At 42.5% G+C, this 20,038-nt stretch overlaps 1 protein-coding gene across 2 annotated transcripts in view; it reads left to right on the top strand.

The window, feature by feature from the left end:
* Window positions 1-19,578, top strand: part of CHN1 (chimerin 1) — a 92,735-nt gene extending 73,157 nt beyond the window's left edge. For both annotated transcript variants that reach the window (XM_084209080.1, XM_084209081.1), the window contains 6 exons: window positions 3,965-4,049; window positions 14,238-14,411; window positions 15,118-15,195; window positions 16,334-16,471; window positions 17,454-17,559; window positions 18,658-19,578. In XM_084209080.1, coding sequence (XP_084065206.1) covers window positions 3,965-4,049; window positions 14,238-14,411; window positions 15,118-15,195; window positions 16,334-16,471; window positions 17,454-17,559; window positions 18,658-18,829 — 753 coding nt within the window. In that variant the 3' untranslated portion in view covers window positions 18,830-19,578. The remainder of the gene's footprint in view (window positions 1-3,964; window positions 4,050-14,237; window positions 14,412-15,117; window positions 15,196-16,333; window positions 16,472-17,453; window positions 17,560-18,657) is intronic.
* The last annotated feature ends 460 nt before the right edge of the window (window positions 19,579-20,038 follow it).

Raw genomic sequence — 20,038 nt, 5'->3', positions numbered from 1 at the left:
TTGGTTCACCTAAAATTTTGTCCCTTCTAAAAACTTTTAATTAAATGCAAAACAAAGTAACATTTTCTAACACTCGCGAGTTGTTAATCACAAGAATTAAGCTGTTTTTCCTTGTGTTAAGAAAGTGTTTTATAAACCTGAGCAAAAAGCTTCTCCTGCAGTAGTTACATGTTTATTATGCCTTGTTGATAGTGCAGGAGAGTTCAAAATTGAAATGCCTGGGGTATAAACCTACCATGAGGCTCTCTTCTTTCCTCAAACTTGCAGGACAGCTTAGTAATAGTATTTTATATGGTTTCTAAAGCAGATATTTTTCTTTAAAATTATCTAGACTTTTGTTTTAAATTGATTTTCTTCTCCTGGAATTTTACAAATTAAGATTAAAACCATTTTAATTTGCTTTCCCACTCACTCATTTTCCAGATTCTTTTAAAAAATTATTCCCATTTGGAAAGAGAGAGAAGGAGATTTTTGGGTGGGAGTGAGAATGGAAGGATTGGGAGATGTAAAGCCACAGTTGGCAATCCTGCTCTCTCACATTTTATAAGACAGTAAAATCTGCATATTGCAGATGCTCTTTTTTACAAGGGGAAAGAAACCCTTCTAATTTAAGTCAGGATCTCTGGGACTCTTCTGGCTGTGTTTTTAGAAATTTTTCTGGAAATCATCTTTTAGTTTTGAAAACAGACAAGTTGCTTGGCTACTTTTTAGAATGGGGAATTAAATATAAATCAGAATGCTGTGTTAAACAGTGTCATGTGATAAATGCAGTATTGTTTGCAGGTGCTGGCTCTTGAACTAGCGAAGGGATGCTAAGGTGTTTCTTTTTAGTTGCCAGACCCCACCCACCCTATAACTAGCATTGGAGGGTGTTCTGACCTACCTCAGAAGAGCAATTTTTCAGTATTTCCTGGCATCACTCACTGTGTCTGATTTAATTCCCAGGGAGGGTGTGTATTCAGAGCAGGGCGGGGTTAGGTGTGCAGTTCCACTGCACAGAAGTGGGAATATTGATGCTCTGGGAAGAGAAAGCACTGCTCAGAAACCCCTTAGAAGCAGAGGCTTCAGAGCTGATCTTGTAGGGTTGTTTACACCAGGGCTGGAAGGACATTGAGACCTTTGGGCCTCCTGTTTAATATTGCCAGAGAACCTCCCATCTCATAGCAAGGATGAGGCAAGGCAGAGCATCACGGGACACAGAAAAACCTACCCTCACCTTTTAATCTGCTTTGAGTTTGCAATCAGAATAATGGATAAGAAATAGGAATTTGGATGGGGCAGCATAAAGCAGAGCAGGCTCTGGGTAAATCCAGCTGATGATATGGAAAAGCATTTCAGTATTTGGATGAAGCCTGGCTGCATGGGATGAGACAGAAGTGCTATTGCTGCTGAGACAGTGGTTCTGAAGGGCAAAGGCAGTCCAACCAGCACATGCAGTGTTGGTAGGGGAGAGGAGAGGCCACCTTGTCCTTGCCATTTTTAAGTTAATGATGAGTCATGTAAACTCTTCTGAGGAGCAGGCTGAGAGCCAGGGTGATACCAGGGGAGCTGGCTGTTGTAGAGTCTAGGTGAATCATAGTTACTACATGTAAGAGAAACTGAGCTCATTAGAAACGTTCATAATATTAAAAATGGAGGCAAAAGGTTGGAGGGGCAGATTTGGGATGTGGCAGACCCTGCAGAAGAGTTTCTGAGGAGAATCAGGAGGAGATGGAGACATGCAGACCAGGGTGGGGAGCAAAATGGCAAGAAGGAAGAATGGTGACTGCTAAAACAGGCAGTTAGAGATAGGACAGCTGAGGTTTAGTGGGTATCAACACTGGGGGTGGCTCTGGAGAAGCCAAGTTGGGACTCCAGCACCTCAGGACAGCATTAGAAATGCCTCAGCAAATAGAACGTTCGGTGATTTGGTGTTTGATGAATTGAAATCAGCAACCACAGAGGCACAAGGTAGGATAGTATAATTCTTTTTATTTTTAAAGAACTAATAATGTATCCATCAGCATTTTAAGGAACAAAACAAAATTCCCCTCCTTTGTGCAATCAGAGATACTGAAAACAAAACAACTTAAGAAACTGAAAAATATTGTGAAAAGAAATTCTTTATTGTCCAGACTTCTAAAAGGTCAATTTTGCTTCAATTTTCCTCGATGGGATTTTTGAGAAGTATTTTAAAGAAGTATGTTTCAGTGGGAATTTAACCCAAAAAAAAAAAAAAGGTGGCGACTCAAATTTGCCTTCTTTTTTTTCCCTGAAAAAGTTCTGTTAGTCCTACAGGCATTAAAGCACAATGCTTTGCTTCAGGATATTAGAATGTTCTTATTCTGGGAAGAGAACACTGCCAAAAACTTGGATAAAAACCACCAGTCTGAGGAAGAAAAGTCAAAAGGATGTGGGTAGTGCAGGTGGGTAACGAAGTGAATGGTGTGAAAAATCTCTTTGTGCTGAGAGGAAAAAAGAAAATGGAGAGTACAGCTGCTGACAGTCTTATCAGCGTTTGCTTTGAGGCAGTCAGCCAGAGCTGCAGGGAGAAGAGGCCTCGTGGAGCACATCTCACCTTCCAGCGGCGCCTGGGATGGCTGGGGACAGAGCAGGCAGGGCAGGGCACTGGCAGCCTGTGCTCGCCTTGGAGCAGGCAATCAGGAATCACTTGGCACAGATGTGCATGTGAATTACTTGGTGAATTCAGCAGTAACTTTCCAGACTGCCTCAGCAATGTCCCTGCTGCTCTGGGGTACCCAGGAGGCTGCAGACCTTGCTGTGGCCTGAATTGCAGGGTGCTGCTCTGCACTGTCACTTGTGGGGGTGTCCGCTGGGTCCAGCTTACATCAGTGGCATGGGGGACACCTGCCACCTCAGTCAGGCCACTTTGCCTTCTTTCAGTGTTCATAGCCAGAGCTGTGTGCAGATGTCAGGAGCAAACATTTCCACCAGCTCCTTCTCCCCCGTGCTCCACGCTGACCGGCCGGGCGCTGCACACACGTGAGGTTACTGCCTGCTCCCATACCCACTCACTGACTCTGGGCAACTGAGTGGCTCCAGCCTAAAGCAGTTGTGCTGTATTGCACTGCAAATTTCATTTCTTTATGATCATCAGCTACTAATTTTATTTTCAGCCTGTCTATTCTAAATAGCAGCTCAAAGCCTTTTACGCTGGCTAAGGAAGTAATGATTTTCTCTGTAAAGAATCCTGTGGTTTCCTACAGCAGGAGCTTTATCAGAATGAAATCAGAAGCAGTTAATGGTGGCTGCAGGATTTGTAACAAGCATGTGAGCCAGGAATGAAAGCAGCATTGGGGTTTTTTTTCTTCTTTAGCTTTGAATTTTTTCCTGGTTCGGTGGATTCTTTTTTTTTTTTCATTTTGGGTTTTCAATATGTAGTATTAGTCTGAAGAAAATTAATTTCCTGTTGGAGTTATTCTAAACTGGAAAGTCTCTAGGCAAATTTACAGTATTTCTGTGTGGCACTGGTATTTTTGCCTGGCAGGACTCTATCCATGTGAGGTGGAATCTTGCAGTCCTCTACCCATTTCACAGAGTGCCTTTTGAAGAGGAGGCCACAGCAGAAGGCATTTGAGATTGAAAAGTGAACTCTTGCACAGTTGCTGCAAAAGCCTTGCCTTGTGGCCAGACTCCTGCCCAGACAGAGGGCTGCCAGGAGGTGGGAGAAGGGCTGTGCCTGCTTCTCTGACCTGGTCTTGGAGCAGACCCCCACAGACCCAGTTCTGCTGCTCTGGATGGCTCGGGATGGAGGACTCCGGTTTTCCACAGGTCTGCAAGAGCCTTGGCTGTTAAATCTTAGTTCCTTTCTTCCTTTCCTGAAATGATAAAGGGAAGCTTCCAGAAACTGTATGTGGTACCTTTTGAGAAGAGGAATTCTGCACTGTTTACATGCACTGATACTGATGTCTGTGAAATGGCTGGCTCATTTTCTGTAATTCTCCTTTCTGCTGCTGTCTTCCAGGTGCACACGTTCAGGGGCCCGCACTGGTGTGAATACTGTGCCAACTTCATGTGGGGCCTCATTGCTCAGGGAGTAAAATGTGCAGGTAACAGTCGTTCAGTGTTCTTCTCCTGAGTCATTCCTCACCTTGTAACTCTGTCATGTGCAGTCTGCTCTGCCCTGGCACCGGGGCCAGGCTCAGTCTGCTGCCTGCTCAATGGAGGGAGGAAATGTATCCACTCTGCTGCTGATGTTTCAGGTATCTGTTTCAGTGACCCACTGGAGAGATGCACAGCACCCCTGCAGCACTCACAGAGAGGAGACAGTCATTATCAATAGGAGATTCCCCTCCCCACCCTGCCTTTTAGAATGGAGGAGAAATTGGACAGATGCACAGCTAGTTTTATTTCTTTTATACCATTCCATGTATTGGTAGGTGTGAGAAAGTCATTGGGAATCCTTATGTGCAAGGTGGACCTCAGCAAATTCCGCATTGCTTCTGTGAAACAGACGTTCAGGTTAATTTTCTATATCAACCAGCTGAGTCCCAGCATGCCACAGACCCTAAATCTCATCTCCTGCTTGCAGACTGAAAAGAAAAGGGATGATGAATAAGGGATGCCTACTGAAATGTTACATAAACACTCAGGTGCTGGTAGAAATGTATTACACGCATGGGAATCACTGCAGGCATTTCTGGGATAAAGCCTCTCCAAAGGAAAACAGTTGGACAGTTTTATTGATAAGGTTCTTCTGAAAGGAAAGGACAGTCGGCTTTCTTTCAAAGGCAGAGAAAAGGATCAAAGTGATCCAAATAGTTTGCTGTATTTAAAAAGTATTTTATGACATTCTAGCAAGCCGTATTTATAAAAATGGTGCAAAGAGATGTTGATGTATGAAGACCTGCTTACGTTGCCCTGGAAACTGAATTTTCAAGCTAATTTAAGAAAATCTGCTCTGTCTAAAGCTTTCTGAAGTCTTGTCTCGAGCAAATAAGAAGGCTTTTTATCACAGAACTGCAAAATGATGTAATATTTAAAATTATTTCTAGCCACATAGGATTGAAATGTTTTTCAGTTCTTCACCCATAACCATTTGAATGCAATATTTTGTTGTTACCATTACAGTCTGCACTGTCCAGGATGCATTGGAGAATGCAGCTCTGTTTTAAGACATGATTATGCAAAAATGGCATTTCCTTTCTCAGTATTTTCCCTCTACTGAGAATTCAGGATTGCAGCCATGTCCTCCACTTGTGAGTGAAGATTGTCAGTACATTTTACTGCTCTTGATTTTATACAGGGTGTACAGTGTTAGGAGAGGGAGAGGAGGCTTGATTTTGGTTTTCTGATTACTGTGGTTTTGATTATACTTGAATCAGTAAGTGTGCCATCTTTATACCTTGCCTGAGATTCCTCCATTTGGGCATTTAGGAGAGATACCAAATATTTTGCAGATTGATGTTAGGTAACTTTGATCCAGAAAAACAATAAAAATAAACAGTATGAGGGTTTTCAATGCTGCATGGCACTGTGGAATTAATACTCTTGTTTTACAGTTAAACACAAAGTGCTTATTATTTTGTACTGCCTTTTTTTTTTTCTTCTACTTGAAGTACAACTGATTTTGTGGATTTATGCAGATTTTTCTAAATGGTGAGTTTCCAAAAGCTTCCAAAATCTGGTTTTCTTTCCTCCTTATGAGGATGGTAATAAGTACTGCATGCATCCATTCTCCTCCTTGCAGCAAAAGGAACATATGTGTATTAGATGACTTCATAGGTTCAGAAATTATAATTAGGGCTTTCTGTCTTGTGTGAGGTTTCACATCAGTGTTGGTGGCTTCCAGTAGTTTCTATGATCTTATTTGTATTTTAAAATCCGATGTTGTACGACCATGCTTGCTGAAGTGTCAGCAAGGATTTGGGGTGGGCTGAGGCTGCAGCAGTGTCTGCCTGTTCCCACAGCTGAGGCTGTGCAGCCATCAGAGCCAAAGGCTGCCCAGATCTGGGCATTCCAGGGAAATATTGGAGGTGCACGGACACAGAACGAGGCCCTGCACAGCCAGTGCTGATGTGCCAATGTAGGGCAGCTCAGGCTTGAGTGGCGGGAGTTTGGCCAAGTTTATGTGGTCTTACAGTGCTTTAAAAAATAAAAAAAAATTGCTTCTGTACTGAGTCATTTTAATATGGAAACAATGAGGCACAGTAAACCAGGAGCCACGTGAGGCCATTGTTTTTCAGAGTGGGTTTGTACTCCAAAAGAAAAATTACAGCTTTTAGCTGGATGCAGCCCACTTGAATTCAAGTGGGGTTCAATGCCACTTCAGGGAAATCCATGAAATCTGTTTGGTGGTCTGTATAATCATTTTATTGAAAATACCTACAAGCAAAACTGCATGGATCATATGTAATTTTATACTTTTTAAAGCATTTGCTTTTTATAGCAAACAGTTGCACATCTCAAGAGGACTCTATTTGCTGTACAGAAGTGAGGAGTTTAACAAATAGAAATGGATTACTGCATGGGCTATTCTCAACCATTTAAAATCCTATTCCGTGCAGAAGCACAAAAACATGCAAAAAGAGAAGTTTAGGACAGTCCAAGACTAGACAGCAAAGATAAATGTCACCCATTTCAGAAAGGAGGAAGAGCCAGTGGAAAAACAGAGCTTATTTCTAATGGCTGATAGTTTATGTTACATAAAGTAAGCCAATCCTTTAAAAAGTTATCAGCCAGAACTAAACATCCACAGGAGTACACATGCCATAGCAACCAGCAAGGATGCCTTAGCAAATTCAACTGGAGTCATGCTTTGTTTCAGTCCTGCACGGCTGAATGTGTCTCTGCCAAATGACAGACTTGAGTGTGGTCAGGATCTCATCAGGTGCAGTCCTGTATTATTAGTTCCTGGAAGGTGGAGTCTCCCCAACTTATCCTTGTTCAGGTTTTATGGTAGATGAAGAAGGAGGACTGGGTCTCTTCCTACCTTAAAGATGAGAGGTAAATGTAGGCACCACACTGGACACCTGATGAATGGTTGTTGGTTGAAATGAGATGTTGGGTGCTATCTGGACTGCAAGGATTAATGCAAACTACCAAACATGAGAGGAATTTCATTGTCTTCCAAACTAGAACTTGGGGTGATGTCTGGGATTTGGATCCTATAGGAAATTAATTGGTGGGTGTAGTATGTACTGACTTCTGAATACCTTTGCTGAAGGTATCTAGCAAAACAGAAATAGTTTCTTTTTTCATTAAATGTCATTCTCTCAAATTCTCTCTGTCTCTAAAGATGCTTTATTTCATCAGCATCTTTAGAGACAGATTTGCTTCCCTAGAGGGAATCCTTATAATAAATATCTTCCCTACTGCCTCAGAGGGTCATACTTCCAACTTTTGCATCCAAGCCACAGGCCCTTACATTTTTTGTGAGATGAAGACCCATCTGTATGTGAGGAATGCCTTTTCTGATGGCATGCTCCATCTCTAGTGTGCTTTCCTGCAGGCTTTGGCCATAAGTAGGAATTACTGAGGAAGTATTTGAAATTGTAATGCCATCACTTTGTGTAAACACTGAAGGTCAGTAGAAGTTAATGAAGACAAAAGATTTTACCCCAGAACAAAATCCAATGCATGAACTTAGAAAAATGTACTCTTATTTACATTCCTCCTATGTAAAGCTCTCCTGTGTTCCCAGGGCTCATCCCAGTGCCCAGAATGTGTTGAGAAGAGAAACTGTAACAACATTCAAAGAAAATCTGCAGTTGTACACAGATGTGTACAGTGGGTTCTTTTTCTAAATGATACAAACACGTAACTGGCAGTAGCATTACCAGAATAGTGTGTTCTCAGAGACTGGAGCGTTGCTGATGCTGTTCCTGTGCTGCCCAAGTGGAATGGTAGACTGGCAGATCAGTAGATTTGTCAAGCTGCACCTCTCTCCAGCCCATCAGAATTCTCCAAGTCCTTCCTCTGTACGCTTTTGCTTGTTGTTCCTCATGAATGAGAGTTTAATCAGAAGATTTTTTTATACATGTAGCACTTCCTGTCTTCTGCTTACCTTGGAGCAGGTAACTTCTCTCTGAAGAGCTGATAGAAATTAATGTGCAGCTGAACTATCAGTGTGCAGATAGATAATCAGCTCCCACTGACAGACCCCAAGCAGTACTGCTGCCAGCCCTGGCCACAGCACGATCCGGGAGTTCATTTTCAAAGAGCTAAAGTACAGTCTCAAAGCAGAATTGTTTTGTGAATTACTGCTTAAATGTTCAATTTCCCCGTTTCATCCATTTCCTTCTCCAGCAGGTGCAGCTGCCCCATTTCCTGTGCTATTTGTTTTTCTTTGCTATGAAATCCTTTGTGTTGGACAGCCCTGTGTTGCTCCATTGGTGTGTAAGGATGGAGGAGAGCACAAAGAAGCCTGCCCATCCTCAGGCATTGATTGTGCAGGCAGAGTGCTCGTGCTTTCTGTGCCTGGAAAAACAGCTGATGCTCTTGTGACTAAAGTCAGCAAAGGGAAAGCAAGCTGTTCTCATCACCTTGCCCACTCTCAAGGTATTTTGCATGGCTCAGTCAGTAAAAGCTTCTCCTCTGCCCACGTTTGTGCCTTACAAACACATCCAAGCTTCTTCTGAGATGAGCACTGGATTCTGCTGGTTGTGGAATGCTGGGCACAGTCAGTCAGCCCAATAGAGGCTCAAAGAGCAAAGCCAAGCCTCAAGAGGTCAGGGCTGTGGGAAGGGGACTGGACAACAGCCCCTGCCCGTCAGCAAGTGCTGATGCTGCTGGAGATGTGTGCTGCCTGACAAGCTGTTCCACCAGCTCGGGATCTGGTGGTGTTCCTGCAAGGAATGAGCTCTGGAATTTTGAAATGCTAATCAGACAGCAGAGCCTTGCTTCAGAGCTCTTCCCAAGGGGAAGCTGTTCTGGAGCTATATATTCTCGAAACTGTAAGTCCTAAAAGCAGCTTTATCTCCAAGGCCACACAGACCTGGAAGTCTTGAACAAGGCAGTGGCCAGCCAGGGAGCTGTCGAGGAAGGAGGTAGGCAGGTGTCGTGGCAGGAAGCCTGGGGACTTCTTGAACAAACTGACTCTTTATCTTTCAAAACTTCTATAAAATGAAACCAATGTCACTAAGCATTTTGGAGGTGCAAATGTAACTATTCTTTTGATTTGAGATAAGGGAATATTGGCTGTTTGATGGGCTTTTTTTCTTTTTGTTTCATCAGCCCTGATTTTTCGGTAGCATTAGGTAATTATGTTGCCAAGTAACTAGCTGCCCTCTTGAAATTCCTGTCTTAAAATAATATACCCTGTAGTGCATGATACAGTGATGCAGATGTAAGCAGATTTTAGGGAGCATGCTCATATGTTTGGAAGCAACTTTTGCCATGGGGCTGCTTAGTGAAGTGGCTTAAGGCTTTGGTGGGAGCAGGGTTGCTTCCAGATGTGCATTGCAGATGAACACATAGCACATATTCGAGGCACTGTGGCAGCTCCAGTGTGGCCAGCCAAGTTGCAGCCACACAGCTGAGGAGGAGGAAGAGGGCAGACCTTCACAGCACCCCACTGGATTATGCTTGGAAGCAGAGAGTGCAGCACATGGGGCCACTGGGGCTGCTACCTTCACTTGCCTGTTGGAACACGCTGCATCCCACAAAACAGAAAACCTGCTCCCTCTGCTACAGAAAAAGTGTTAAATTTTTAAAGAAAAGCTACGAGCTCATGAGTGATGTATGAGAGCAAATGGCTTTCTAAGCCATTCCCCCTTGCAAGAAGGAGCGATGGCAGTACTCTGTGCTTGTGTAGAGCCCACTGTCCTCCTGTGTCAGCTCAGGTGTGAGGGTGTTGTTCTCTTTGGTAGGTGCTGCAATGGACCAGCCCAAGGCAGCACTCGGTGCCAGCGCTGCAGCTCCGTGCCTCCCACCCTCCTACACTTGGCACAAATCTCTGAAGAGTCTTTCAAGATTTCTTGCAGATAATGTATATCTACCCTTTAGCTCTTAAAGCTGCTCTTCAGAGTGACAGAATGCATCAATTTTGGGGGAATAATTTGGACATATAATTAGAGTGATGTATGTAGCACATGGTATCGTTCCAATGGAGCATGATCAGCAGCCATGTTAGCCAGTAAATCATAAACCAAAGGAAATCTAAAACTGACTGAAGTCAAACCAACAGTACAGCAAAACACGACAGCTAAGTATATTTGAGTCTCTGCAAGTGTTTATACTGTGTAGTAACATACATCTATCTGTTGGCTCTGCTCATGCATTTAAGATGAACATGTTATTTGTTCTCTTAGCCCTGTGGACTAACATCAGTATTAGCTGTTTCTATAACGTTACCAGACCTTCTTCTAGGCATCATAGGAAACTATTGTCAGGCTGGTTTTAAATTTATTACTTCTCATAGAAGTAATGTCACAGCCCATCTGAACTCCTAGATCAATATGCTGTTAAAGCCAGGGCAGCTTATCACGGACTTTCAGACTTGTCATCTAAAATTACTTTCTGTACATCCTCCTTAAATTTCCAAACTTCCTATAAACTCTTGAATTTATGACTGCATTAGTTTTGGTCCATGTGGTATATTTGAAAGGTGGCCACAGTTTGATAGCACTGTAAAAGGAACAGTAAGAGTGACTTACAATTCTACTTCTGAGAAATCATCTCTGATTAACCAAAGTCAGCAGAAGTTTTACTATTGACCTGCTCATGACTGCATCTTTTACATCTGTCCTGTATTATTCTAGGATTTATCAGCAGATACAATGCTTTAGGAGGATCTCTGAAGCTCCTCACCAGCCAGCAGGTTCTGTAAGAAATGAGTAAGGCTCCTGGTTACTTTAGATCCAGAGTAAAGCTGCTATTCTGGATTTATTTTGACATAATGAAAAGTAAATAGACCCTCAGTCTCAAATTAATTTAATCTTCTTGGTCTTAATGAACCCAGCCAAATTATGAAGCTCAGGGGCAAAGAAGGCAAGCAGTTCTAAGACTTTACCCCACGGCAGCATGCAGGGAGATTTAGGACTTGGCTTTCCACTTGCTTCCACTTGATTCTAAAATAATGGTTTTTGAAGCTTTCAAAGCATCTGCAGTGAGAACAGAGGGCTTTTTTTAAATTTTTTTTTTATTTAACAGTATTTAGTTTGCAGTACAATTCCTGTCATTTAGGACTAACAAGTAAGTTGAGTATAGTTAAGTACAAAACTGGGGCATTGCCAGCACTCTGTGGAGGGGAGGACTGACCTCCTGCCATGGTGTTTTTGAGCTTGGTGGACTTAGCAGGACATCATCCTTAGTTATCAGCTGAACCAGAGATGAGGGAAGTGAGTGAGACATGGATGTTCTGCCTTTTATGAAGTATTGTCAGCTGAGGTCAGAGGCCCACTTGGTTCAGGAAGCACAGCACTGGTGAGTTTCGGGTTCTTCATTGGAAAAAAAATACCATCTTCTGGTGTAAATTCACTGAAATAACCTTGATATATTTACTGATATGAAATCTTAAAGTAAGATGGCTTTCTGTGCTTACACAAGAGGCAAGAAGCCTTAGTTATTACAAGGACACCACACAGCCCAATAATCCTGAACATAAGGCTCACATGTTTTCTAAACATTAGATATCCTGAAATATTTTCAGGTTTTAAATGTTTCTCAGGAGTGTTGATAAGCCCTTAAGCAGTGGGTTGGTGCATAAAGTCTAATCAAATGCAAAGGAAGAACAAATGAGAGAGGAGAAAAGTTGACTTCTGCATTTGCAATTATTATTCTGGGATTAATGAGGTCAGATTCCAAGCCTATCTGACTCTATGGGATTACAATAACACAATTACTGTCAGAAGGTTTTCACAATGATAATATCTCTGTAAATTGAGATTTTAATGAATTGAAACTTTCTTCTATATAAATATAATTAAGATGATCTCAGTCAAGGCAATAATTGGTTTAAGTCGAGTGTAAGATACTTGGGAGTACGTGTTTTTTCTTTTTTTTGCGTATTTTATTCTTAATTATCCTTGGGTTCCCAGAAATGTAACTCTGAGCTATATTGCTGTTTGTGTGAAGCAGCTAATTTGTGCTCACAGAATCCTTCATGAGTTCTCATGAGTGAGGTGCTGCCATCCCAGTGTTGTAGATATCATTTTTGATAGACAGATATTTCATGCTTGCTGGAAGATGTGCTTCTTGAGGCAGTTTTAGGAATTGTACGTACAGTAATTATATTTGCATCTGTAAATACTATTATTACAATGTTAATTATTTAGATTTATTCCTAAATAAAGGAAGTCAAGATTTAAGATTTCCTATGTGGTCTCAATTTGCTTCCCTTGTATGTGTGTTAAGATGTTGCCTCTGATTATTTGACTATTTTTTATTTTTCCTCCTCAATTTTCTCTTTATTTTCAAAGCAGACTGCTTTAATAGCACCTATTCAGTATTTTGTCTTGCTGTTTTTAAAAGTGCTGTTACTGATGTTACTGATGCCACAGCATTCAAACCTTACACCAAAGAAGACTTATTTTACCTGTGCATTTCCACAAACATTTGGTTCTGCAAGACCTAGAGGATGCAAGAACAGCTTCTCTTTGCCATGTTACAGCTGGAGCAGTGACTCACTGGAGGGCTCAGGTCACTTGTTTCAGTGAATCTGGGTTCCCTATTTAAAGCACAGAGAGACCTGGTTTTTCAAAGTTCAGGCAAAATGTGGCACAGGGCACAGATATTTAAAGGAGAGGCAGGCTGGCTGCCTGGCAGGCTTAGAGTTTCTTTGTTCTGTGCCCCAAACTACAGGTAGGGAGATGCTGGCCGTGTGGTGGCTTTGGGGTCACTCTGGGGTCTTGGAGCACTTGAGTAAGTGTGGGATTTAAGGAAGTGCTCAGGTGGAAGCCAGGCTGTCCCTGTCCCCTCTTTGCCAGCGCTGAGGAGCCCAGGTGCCCAAAGCACTCCTCCCCACGGGCAGGGGCAGCAGTGGGGTCTGGGCTGTGCCAGGAGAGCTGGGGCAGAGCAGCCCCCCAGGCTGGGCTCTGGGGGCACCCTGTGTGTGCAGGGGTTCTCCTGGAGGCTTTGCCCACGGTGGGTGCACAGCACAGAGCTGCAGCCAGGAGGGAAATCCAGCACCACAGCTCCCTGCCCGTGTATTCCCTGCTCCTCAGGAGGAACCGAGGTCACTCCTGCACGGAAAGACCTCCAGAGAATTCTAATCAGCCATTTCATCTGGATCAGGATCTGAGCAAGTTTTGATGGATTGAAGGTGACATGCCAAACTTTAATTGCAACCAGAGGATCCTAAGTGACAAATCCGGTTGTTTTACAGGCCTTTTAAGTAAACAAAGTGCTTTTAGCAGCAGGCTGCAGCTGACTTTGTGGAAATTAAACCTAGCCATGAATTCTGGGGTTTACTGTTTTGGAAAGAACTAAGTCACATAACTTGGAGCTTTAAAGGAAGTACAAGTATTGGCAAAATCAGCAGGAACAAAATAGGAAGGGGTTCTCAGCAGATAGATACCCAGTCCTGCAGTGAGAGAAGTACAGATTTTCATCAAGGTATCGATCCTTCAAGCTCCCGCATCCCCTGATGCTGTGACAGTCAGGGCTGGCAGGGCAGCAAGGTGCAGGAGCACTTGCAGAACGGGGTCCCTGTGTGCCCCAAGTGCCCGTCAGAGCTGGGATGTGCTGTGTCCTGACAAGCACCTGGCAGTCTGCATGGCAGAGCAGGAGAGATGGCACTGGGCAGAGGCACAGGGTCAGTGCCAGGGGTCAGCTCCCCTCCAGGCAGGGCAGGGCTGCCACACCTGTCTTTGAAGTGGCTCAGGTTTTGGCACTGCCTTGCCAGCTCACTGCAGAGGGGTGGTAGCCTGTTTGTAACCCAGTCCCTACCTTCATCTCCCCTAGGAGATGTCTAAAGTGCCAGATCCAGGGCTACAGTGAATATGGAGGTGTTAGGAAATCTCCAGTAACTTGGGAGAAAAGTCTTCATTGTGACAGCAGTGTATGTAATAGTGCTGGGAACATAATTTACCCCTAGCTCCTGATTTGAAAAAACACAGGGAAAGCTTGTCTCTCTGTGTTAGACCTTTTAGAAACAAAATAAATGTCTTGGGTAGGAGATCCTTCTGACTTCAGGGCTGTCCCTTCTTCAGGTGTTTGGTGGTTAAGGGCCCTGAAGAGCAGTAACTGTTGTGAGCTGAGGTCAGATCCTGCCGGAGCCATTTGTACTCCACAGCACTGATCTCAGAATACATTTTCAGCAAACACCAGCCTAATCATGTTTTCATTTTTTCCCTCAGATTGTGGTTTAAATGTGCACAAGCAATGTTCCAAGATGGTCCCAAATGACTGCAAGCCAGACCTGAAGCATGTCAAAAAAGTGTACAGCTGTGACCTTACCACGCTAGTAAAAGCACATTTCACCAAGAGACCCATGGTGGTGGATATGTGCATTAGGGAAATTGAATCTAGAGGTAAGGCATCGTTAATGGACTTTTGTTGCTTTACTGATAATCCATTTAGATTGATCTGGGTCATCTAGGTTTCTGCTGAATGTATGATTGCTCAAAACAGATTTGCACAAGACATTTTATGACTGCCAATTACCCTGCACAGCTAATATTATACTGTGCATTATTTCATGGTTCATACCATTTATAATTTTTATAGATTCTGCTAGAAATTGCTTAATGGGAAGTTACTGCTTTGTAGTTACATATTAGTGCCTATCTTTCCAATAATATATTCATTTTTAAAAAAATGAATGTGGCAAAACAAAGAGGGTTCATATTAATGTGTTCATTCTTGCTAGTTTTCCTAGCCCAAGCTTAGTATCCTTTCCTAGAATTAGGGTACTTGTTTTTATTCTGAAATAATGACTGATCATCAGGTATGTTAATCTGAGTTATTTTTAAATGAGCAACAAGGTTTACTATGTTCCTTCACTCTGAAGTCATTTTTGTAAGTACAGTTTAGTGCTGATAGAACAAGGCATCTACTGCAATGGTCAGGGTTAAAAACCCAGGGTAACATTTCATTCTGGAAGAAAAACCTGATAAGGCTTTTAAAGCATGTCTGCTTTTTCTACCTTAAATGAAAAACTTGCCAAGGGAAGAACCAGGTTAAAGGCAACTGTAAAAATCAGGACGAATTTTAATCTTGTTAAAATGTCCATTGCAGGTCTTAATTCTGAAGGACTGTACCGAGTCTCAGGATTCAGCGATCTTATTGAAGATGTCAAAATGGCATTTGACAGAGGTACAGTCTTTCCTGCATGCTGGAACTTGGTGCTGATGTCTAAAATATACACAGTTTTTCTGCAGAGCCTCTGTCTCACGCTCCACTGCACCGGTGGTCTGAAGGAGCCCGACGGCCGTGCTGGCAGGAGGGGAGACGCCCCATCAGAAAAGCATATCAGCCTCACTCTGGCCTTTATTACAAAAATCTACTTTTCTCCTTCCATCAGTATCTGTGCTCCAGTAACCATGTGTGTAGGAAGGACAAAGCTTTGTGAACTACTGCCCTAGTTTGCAAGTCAAACTGTGCTTGGAGGGGTGGGGGAGGGATAGAGGGTGAGTGGTGAAGTGCCTTAAGAGAGCTCTGCAACTTGAATCCATCTTTCTGGATGAAAGCTCCAAAATAATAAGATGAATGCAATAGTGCAAACAAAGTTTGAATTATTACAGACTAAAAGAAGGTCACTGAGAACAAACTCTGAGAAAAGACAGTGGGAAAATTAAAGGGTTTCCAGCTGCAGTCCCTCTATCCCAGTAGAAATCAAGTCCAGAATCCGTGCTGGAAACTCTCTTTCCTGTTTGTCTGGGGGACTGGACTGATTCGGACAACATCTGCAGTGTTAGCAGGGTGGGGATGTGCTGCAGAAGCCAAGTTCTGGATGTGTGTCCGCTGCAGTTTGGAGTAGGTAGTATGTTCCAGTTAAATGGTGAACACATGTTTTTCCTATGAAGTTGGGGGGCTGTGGACAGAGCTGGTTTTCTGCCTTTTACTTTTTTCCCAGACTCCCTGATTTCTCATTCGGTGCTGATGAATGTGTTGTTTTGCAATGCAGCGTGTTCAGAAATAGCTAAACATCCATACCTTAATACAAGACAGATACTGAAAGATCAGTCAGGCAGGTTCTAAAAAAACCCAAACTGTATTTTTAGTAATTATTTGAAACAAAGAAAAGATATGTTTCTTTATAAAATGCTTGAGGCTTTCACCCTGAAACCACAAACATCACAGTCCAGTAACGGTTTAACATACAACAGCCAAAATCTGTAATTGTTTCCTTTTCAATAATGTTTGCTTAAGTGAGTTATTATTTTTCTTTTGAATGCTGCTCTACATCTGTTTACATTTCCAAGGCTTTAATATCAGTGCCTTCTCCACACAGATGGGGAAAAAGCTGATATTTCTGTGAATATGTATGAAGATATCAATATTATCACTGGTGCACTTAAACTGTACTTCAGGGATTTGCCAATTCCACTCATCACATATGATGCCTACCCAAAGTTCATAGAGTCTGCAAGTAAGTGTAACACATTTTTTGTCTGCTTTTCATTCCTTTCTCTTTTTTGTGCAGGACTATGCTATTTGTTTTATAGCTGTCCCATCAGCTCTTACCCTGCATGCCCAGTTTAGTAAGGATTGCAGGACTAAACATGCAGTGCACATTACAGCCTGACCGTGATGCTAGGTGGGCATGGTTACATTTTCCTTTGCCTTTGGCACCAGGAATGTTTCCTTTTCATCACACATTATGGATTACATCACTGGTGTGTCTTGCATGAGTCCTGGGTATTTGACAGTGATTATTTAAAGTCTGTTGGTTTTATGGTGCCAGAAAGAAGGTGATTTATGGAAATGTTTAGAAATAAGATGTCATTTGTTTCTGGAGTTGTCCGTTTTGAGCGTTTTCATAAGCTGATAACCACTCATTCTCCCAAAGCCACCTTTGGGGCTGGCATTGCAGAAAATGGATCTACAAGCACAGCAGTAAGCCCAACTGGAATATCTCTCCCAAACATCCTGGCTGAACATTTCTATGATGTGTTCACACCAGCCACACCTGGAAAGGTGTGAGGTGGCCGTGGGTAGAAAACAAGGACTGCATGCCGGCCCTTGCAGCTCCTTTGGAGAAGGCTTTTTCCAAGTCCTATGGAGACAGCCAAAGGCACTCATGGCAAAGTTCCCAGCGCCTTCTGCTCTCCCAGAGTTGCACCTGAAGACTATTTGTGCAAAACCAATCCAGTCAGCAAGATTGCCAGAAGATTTTTTTTAGTAGGCTGCAGGGAATCTTTCATTGGAGTGCAGTTTGGTTTGGGGAGTTTTCTTTGTCCAAAACCAGTCACATCCTTACGGTGCTCTGAGCGCCTCTTTGGACAGACAAATCCTCCATGAGTAATCCAGCAGAGCTGTGAGACCCTACCTCCTGTGCAGGCCAGGTTGTTGCCTTTCTGTGTGTGAATTCTGGCTGTTTGTGTGCTGACAGTTGAACATCTGTGTTTCAGAAACCACGGATCCGGATGAACAGCTGGAAATTCTCCACGAGGCGCTGAAGCTGCTGCCGCCTGCACACTGTGAAACATTACGGTATCTCATGGCGCATCTGAAGAGGTGGGTGCAAGAGCTGCAAAGAACTCTAAGCCACACTCATTTTTAGCAAAAATCCATGTTAGCACCTCCAGAAAAGTCTGGTCAAGCCCACCAAATCCTGGAAAGGGCCTGTGGCAGGAGTGGTACTGTGCACAACAGCAAAATTCAGACACAGGATTATCCCTTGCAAAGCAAAACCAAGGTGGCATGTTAGGGTGTCCATTTTACTTTCTCAAGTAACATCAACTTACTGTCAATATGTAAGAATCATGCCCTTTCCATAGAAAAACTACTTTATTTTAAGATCTCTTCTGCCTTTTTTCATTATGTAGTTCCTCTACAAGTAGGACTGTGTTGACTCTGCTGAATGCCTCAGGCAAAATTCAGCTACTGAGTTTCTGCCTGACTTGTCCCTTTATTTCAATGACATTTCTGATGGGTGTTTTAAAACGGACAAAGGGATGAGAGACGTAGGAACAAAAATTCCACCTTACAGCTTGTGATGTGTGAAATTAATTTTTCCTCACCCTGTTCAAGATTAGCTGTTGCTGCTCTACCTAGCAAGTTGCTTTTGCACACCATATTTCTGGTATTGGGGAATGATAAGGTAGAAAGGTGACAAAATTCACTATTTTTAAACTTCTGTTTAATGCTTTGCTAAAGGGAGCTGTGCTGCTCAACAGGCCATTGCCTTGCAGCTGAATTCAGGTAATCAGACACAGCTCCTTTATTTGGAATACTTACAGACTGGAGACACAGCAACCCGGTAACATCAGTCTGACCTGTTTTCTAATAAAAACTAAGGCAGAAAGGGAGAAACAGAAGAAAAATCTTGAGTTTGTAGATTTTGTACACCAAAGGACTCGTTCATGCAGTGCAAGTGAGCACGGTCTGTGTGCTCTGAGGGGCACAGAGACTGACTCCCCACAAAGCCACGCAGCATTTGCCTTCACTCGCTCCCAGGTGTTTCACCTGACACTCCCATGTGCGACCTGCTGGGAGCAGTGGCCTCTCCGTGGGGAAAGGCACACCTTTCTGTCCAGTTTCCCTGATTTTCAAGCATATGCAGGCATGGTCTGGCGCAGTAGAAATGTGAGAATCACTGGATTTTTTTTACAGAGTAACACTCCATGAGAAGGAAAACCTGATGAGTGCAGAAAACCTGGGCATAGTTTTTGGACCGACTCTTATGAGAGCGCCGGAGCTGGACGCGATGGCTGCGCTGAACGACATCCGCTATCAGAGACTTGTGGTGGAGATGCTTATAAAAAATGAAGACATTTTATTTTGAATATTTTGGGGGTTTTGTAATAAAAAAGGAAGCAACAGTGTTCTATGGATGAAGGAATATTTTAAAGTAATTTAATGGCTCTTGTCACTGAATTCCATATTTGCTAGAGCTTTCGATGTATTCAGGATAAAAATGAAGGAACTCTTTGTCGTTTCTGTAGTGCCATTCAGCTGATGTTGAAAAAGGTTAACACATACTTTCCAGTACTAGTAATCCTGGGTGTTTATCATGTTGAAATAAAAAACAAAATGCCTAAAGCTATTGCATGATTTGCTCCCTGTTCTCCCTGTTCTGGTGAGACTCATTCCATGAAGAAAACAACTGAACTGGTGCAGCTATCTTTGTTCTGGATAGTTTGTGATTGTAATTCAGCATGTTTCTCCGTGTAAACCTGTTGTGAATTTGCTTTTTTGTTCTATGTAATTGGTTTCTAATACTAAAAAGAAGGCAGACTTCTGTGAAATGGAGCCTCTGGCCATTTATTGACATTTCATATTCTTCTCTTCCACTTCTGGGGCTGATTTCTTCTTGGGTTTCTTTCCATTTTTTCATCATATAGTAATTTGTTTTTAACAGAAACAAAATTGTACTTTAAATGTTACTTTAAGTAATTCTCCATGATGTTTATGGTGGTTGCAGTGAAATCTGCAATACTGAACGGTGTTCCTTTATTATTATTGCTATTTCAATTGTAATTTTGTATTTTTATCTGGCATGCATATATTAATTTATTAAATTTTGCTTTTAGAACTCCAACATTATGCTATTTATTTTTACTTTCTGAACTTGTTTCAAAAATACTGATTGTTTCATTTCTTACATTGGCACTATACTGAACAACATCTGACTTAAAGAAATGAGTTAGAGTTTCACCAGTTTTGACATGACTATTCTAAATATTTTGTGTCCTGACACATTGCTAAGGTTCTCAGAAATTCCTGTCTACTCTGAAAACTCCTTTCTTTCTTGTCCAAGAAGGCTTCAGAACTCTTAAATAAACCAAAAAAAGTATCGCCAAGCCATCTAGTACTTCATAAAATATATCTGTTGTTATAATTGCCTCTATGTGAACTGGGATGGCAGTTTACAATTACACAGCTGTAGCTGCCCACATTAGGTGGATACACCACCAAATTTCACATGCAGACACATCCTAGGACATTTCCTTTGCACTTCAAAGGTTCAGCTGTGGTGCAAGCACTTTGGTCA

The sequence above is a fragment of the Fringilla coelebs genome (assembly GCF_963513975.1).
Source record: "Fringilla coelebs genome assembly, chromosome: 7".
NCBI classification, from domain to species: Eukaryota; Metazoa; Chordata; class Aves; order Passeriformes; family Fringillidae; genus Fringilla; species Fringilla coelebs.
Note: the sequence above shows the minus strand (reverse complement) of the source record. Positions and strands in the feature narration are given on the sequence as shown.